Source organism: Poecilia latipinna, unplaced genomic scaffold (assembly GCF_001443285.1).
Source record: "Poecilia latipinna isolate Pla-1442-1.1 unplaced genomic scaffold, P_latipinna-1.0 Scaffold5928, whole genome shotgun sequence".
Lineage (NCBI taxonomy): Eukaryota > Metazoa > Chordata > Actinopteri > Cyprinodontiformes > Poeciliidae > Poecilia > Poecilia latipinna.
Window position 1 is genome coordinate 1 of NW_015118544.1, and position 5,061 is coordinate 5,061.

The following is a 5,061-nucleotide window of genomic DNA, read 5'->3' on the forward strand; positions in this document are numbered from 1 at the left end:
CACTCTGCTGCTAACAGTGTAAACACCATCAGGATCTGTGCTTTTCTCTGCAGCTCCAGCAGACATGATGTTTCCGTCTCCGTCCAGCCAGAACATCTCAGGTTCTGGATACCAGCCTGCAGCGCTGCAGTCCAGCATCACTCCACTGCTGCTGACATCCAGTCCAGATAAACTGGCACCAGGTGAGGAGGCGGAGCCTGATGGTCAGAGAGCAGAGGAAGATGAAGAATCACATCGTTTAACATTCATACTGTGACGATCAGCTAAATGTTACATTTAAACTGTAAATGAACTGCAGAACCAGAATTAATGTCGTATTTTAAATGTTGAGCTTATGGTTTGTTTTTCTTTTGTGAGCTTTATCTATGTGATGTTCAGTAGGTTAGCTTGTTGCTTTCAAAATGTAACAGCCCAACTGTTTTAAACTTCAGAATGTTTAATTATGTTAAAATACTTTTCAATCATTTTTACATCTTTAATCAATCATTTTAAATAAACTTGGTATTGATAACCTTACAGCTTCATTCAGCACATCTCTCTCATTTTCCTCAAACTTTTCAAACATTACGGATTATAACAGACAATCTGAGTTCAAATGTTAAATTGATTTTATTTTGACTTTATAGCAACAGACACTTTCAGTGACTTTGATTCAAAATCAGATAATTAAACAAACTTATCTAAAAATATCCTTTCAACTTGCTGATTTTAGTACAAGAGGTAAAGCATTTGACAACACTGATAGTTTTTAGTTAAAATGTCATTGCAAATATTCCTTAGTAAACATTAGTATGAAGAAAATGGTTTTAATTGTATACTGTATGTTGTAAGTTATTTTCTTACCAACAACAAGCTCAGTAAAATATTCCTTCTTCTCTCTGGGTAAGTAGCATCTGTATCTTCCATTGTCAGATATTCTGACATCAGAGAGTTTCAGTGAAACGTCTCCATTTTTCAGATTTTCGGGGATTATTGACGATCTTCCCCTGAAGGCTTCATTTTGGTCCACTGAATATTCTTGACCCTCAAGACTCACAAACACAAATCTGGGTTTCAGGTCGGGTCTGCCCCACTCCACTGTCATCTGAGACGCATCTTTAGGAGGTTTCAGGAAACACGGCAGAACCACGTCCTCACCGACCATCACAGTAACTGACTGAGGTGAATCCGTCTGCTGAGACTCACCTGAAAATGACAAAAGACGAGGAAGTTCAACTGTAGTGGGAATTTGTCCTCAAACCAACATAACAGTCACTTTATGTTGGTTTATATCCCCGATGTATCAAGGCCGGTTTTGCTGCCCTCTAGTGGTTGTAATTATTTCCAACCACTAACTACCACATTAGTAATTGGTATGCTAATGTTACTACACCGTTAGCATAGTAAGCACCACTTTTATTATTTGTGATATAGCACTTATTCAGCCAGAAAGTGTGTGATAACACACACATTATTAATAAACTATTTTCTGTCTGTTCCATCCAGATTTAACATCAGTTTCTGTTTTACTGTTTTCAGAGCCTCTACAACTTTAACAGGTTTTAGAAACTGGCTGGTTTTAGCTCATTTTTGTTTTGAAAGATTAAGATTATAGCACAAAGCTACTCTATAACTTGTCAGATTAATGTAAGACAGATGAATGAGTCAAACTGTCAGGAGTGCAATAGTTTAAGGTGTAAATAAATATAGCAGCTGGTGTTTATTCAGCAATTTGTTGTTCACCAAACTTGCATAAAATAATAAAATACTTTAAAGAAGAAGAAGAAGGAAACAATAAAAACAAACATGAATGACTGCTGGTAACATGTTGGTCAACAGAACTGCTCTACCTGATTTCATTCATTTCATTGAGTTGAATCTTCAGCCCTTAAATAAAAACGTTTTTGTTGCCTAAATGTCCTGATTTTTTCCAAACTGGTGACTAAAGCAAACATTTCTAATCCTGGAATCATGGAGGAAACAGATAAATATCACAGACAGTCAGGCTTACAGTGTAAAGCTAAATTTGAACATATTCCAGTAAATTTGTGTAGAAATTACCTTTACAGGTGAACATGAGGAGCAGGAAGCCAGTCACAGCAATAATGGAGAGAAGATTCATAGAAAACATCTTTTCCTTATGATCCAACCTGTAAATGTAACATTAAAGCACAGAGAGTATGGTTTTAAAATAATTTAGTGTTAAAGGGTTTCTATCAAAAATGACATGACGACATTTTCATAGTTATGAAAATGAAGACAACTCTTTGAATGAAAAGGTGTGTCCAAACTTTTGGTCTGTACTGTAAATAAATATTGTTTTATATAACTCGTGGTCTTCAGCCATTAGTTTATTTTGTCATGAGGAATTTCAAATATGGCTAATTTTTTATTTCAAATAAATATTTTTAAAATAATAAATGAAAATGTTAATATCCATGTTTTTGAACAGTGAATAAGAAAACACTTCAGATTAAGACATAGTGGTTCATGCAAACTTTCACTTTAAAAGAAGCTAAATAAATATTTATCAACAGTAAAACGCTCCTTTCTAACATCCAAAAGCTTCCAACGGTTCTCAACACAAAAACCAAGTGTTTCAAATACAGGAAGATAAAACGCTTCCTGAAGTTACAATGAAAAGTTAAAACATTAGAAAATGATTTAAAACCACCAGCAGCAACAACAAAATCATACCTTTGTTAAAAAAGCAATAAAGTGCAGTTTAATACAGGAGAGAAAACATAACATGCAGTTTCATTTACATGCACCGACATTTTGATAAAGACAAAACTGCAGCAGGTGCAGTTAAACTAACAATAATCACCAGAACCTGAGCCATTAAATCAGAGGTAGTCTAAAGATAAACGTTTAAATTTACAATCATCATTTCAAAATACTTTACATTAAATCTGTTAAAGCGTTAAACAAATATTTGTTAGTTTTCTCAAGGTTAAATTTCAAGAGCTTTTATCAATCAAAATAAACTCATAATCTAATAATCCATTTGACTAAAAATGACTTTCAAACAGGAATATGAACAATTATAAAATATTTCAGACTAGATTAAGAACTTAAAGTGAAAAATTGAGCGACAGAAAGGTTAGAAGCTTTCAGTACGTACCTGATCTACAGAGACTCATTTATGATCAAACAAGGTTCAAAGTAACAGGACGATGAGATTCTGGGTCAAAGTCCATGAACAACTCAGTTTATATGTAATAAAATCAGGTGTGTTCTGCTTTGTTGGTTGTAACTTTTGCAGTGATTCATCAGAAAGCCGAAAGGTTTTCTCTCTCTGGTAAAAGACTTTTACAAGGCACATATACAATTTCTGAAATGACTGACAGAAAGTAATGATCTTTTTCTCAATATTCAAATTTGTTAAGGTTTATCTGCATATAAAGTCATTAGAATAAATGTAAAACTCATCATTACTTTCCATCTACAATGAATTCAAATTCTTAATTTCAACCTGGTTTGATTAAATAAGTGTTAAGCCCAAAAGTAACAAGACGCTCCATTCTGGGATGAGTGTATGTAAACTTCTGACTCCAGTTGTTGCAACATAGAGAAATATTTCTAAAGATAAAGATCTGTGAATGTTAAAGGAAAATAATAATTAATAAATACTGCATTAGTCCATGTTGTTTTATACAGCAGTTATTTTATTTTGGTAATAATTCACAGATCTTTTTAACACAAGTTTGTGAAATAAAATTATAAAACAGCACATTTTGGACATAAAGATACTTTAACATTGGAGTCACAAGAATCAACTTCCTGCTCTGAGACTTGAAGTTTTGATAAATTGGACAAAACTTGTTCTGTGTAACATAATCCAAGTTCCTCAAATCACAGACAAACAAGTTGAAGCAAAGACCGGTCATGTCTCAGGATTTAGAGTTTATGACAGGATTAAAGAAACATTTTTACTTCAACCATGATTGTGTAGATTAAGTCTACAAATCTCTAAATGTTTAATAAAAAAATAGAAATGAGAATAGGTAATAGCATTACTTTTGTCATACAATACATGTCTTACGTCTCGTCAGACATATTTGTGCACTTTGGGTTCCCTGGTATGTAAAAGCAGCGTTATACATAAACACATANTATACTGTATGTTGTAAGTTATTTTCTTACCAACAACAAGCTCAGTAAAATATTCCTTCTTCTCTCTGGGTAAGTAGCATCTGTATCTTCCATTGTCAGATATTCTGACATCAGAGAGTTTCAGTGAAACGTCTCCATTTTTCAGATTTTCGGGGATTATTGACGATCTTCCCCTGAAGGCTTCATTTTGGTCCACTGAATATTCTTGACCCTCAAGACTCACAAACACAAATCTGGGTTTCAGGTCGGGTCTGCCCCACTCCACTGTCATCTTAGTCGCATCTTTAGGAGGATTCAGGAAACACGGCAGAACCACGTCCTCACCGACCATCACAGTAACTGACTGAGGTGAATCCGTCTGCTGAGACTCACCTGAAAATGACAAAAGACGAGGAAGTTCAACTGTAGTGGGAATTTGTCCTCAAACCAACATAACAGTCACTTTATGTTGGTTTATATCCCCGATGTATCAAGGCTTGTTTTGGAGGCACTTTGCTGCCCTCTAGTGGTTGTAATTATTTCCAACCACTAACTACCACATTAGTAATTGGTATGCTAATGTTACTACACCGTTAGCATAGTAAGCACCACTTTTATTATTTGTGATATAGCACTTATTCAGCCAGAAAGTGTGTGATAACACACACATTATTAATAAACTATTTTCTGTCTGTTCCATCCAGATTTAACATCAGTTTCTGTTTTACTGTTTTCAGAACTTTTATAACTTTAACAGGTTTTAGAAACTGTGAGAACTTGGAGAACACAATGGCTGGTTTTAGCTTATTTTTGTTTTGAAAGATTAAGATTATAGCACAAAGCTACTCTATAACTTGTCAGATTAATGTAAGACAGATGAATGAGTCAAACTGTCAGGAGTGCAATAGTTTAAGGAATAAAATATACCAGCTGGTGTTTATTCAGCAATTTGTTGTTCACCAAACTGGCATAAAAAACCTTAAAAAA

General features: G+C 34.2%; 1 protein-coding gene across 1 annotated transcript; it reads right to left on the reverse strand.

The window, feature by feature from the left end:
- Positions 1 to 3: 3 nt before the first annotated feature.
- Positions 4 to 4,467, reverse strand: LOC106943783 (butyrophilin subfamily 1 member A1-like; the record flags this gene model as incomplete). The annotated part of the gene is made up of 5 exons (XM_015027078.1): positions 4 to 197; positions 844 to 1,185; positions 2,041 to 2,129; positions 3,104 to 3,108; positions 4,319 to 4,467. Coding segments are annotated over 5 exons (779 nt in total), but the record flags the coding sequence as incomplete, so codon positions are not given.
- Positions 4,468 to 5,061: the final 594 nt, after the last annotated feature.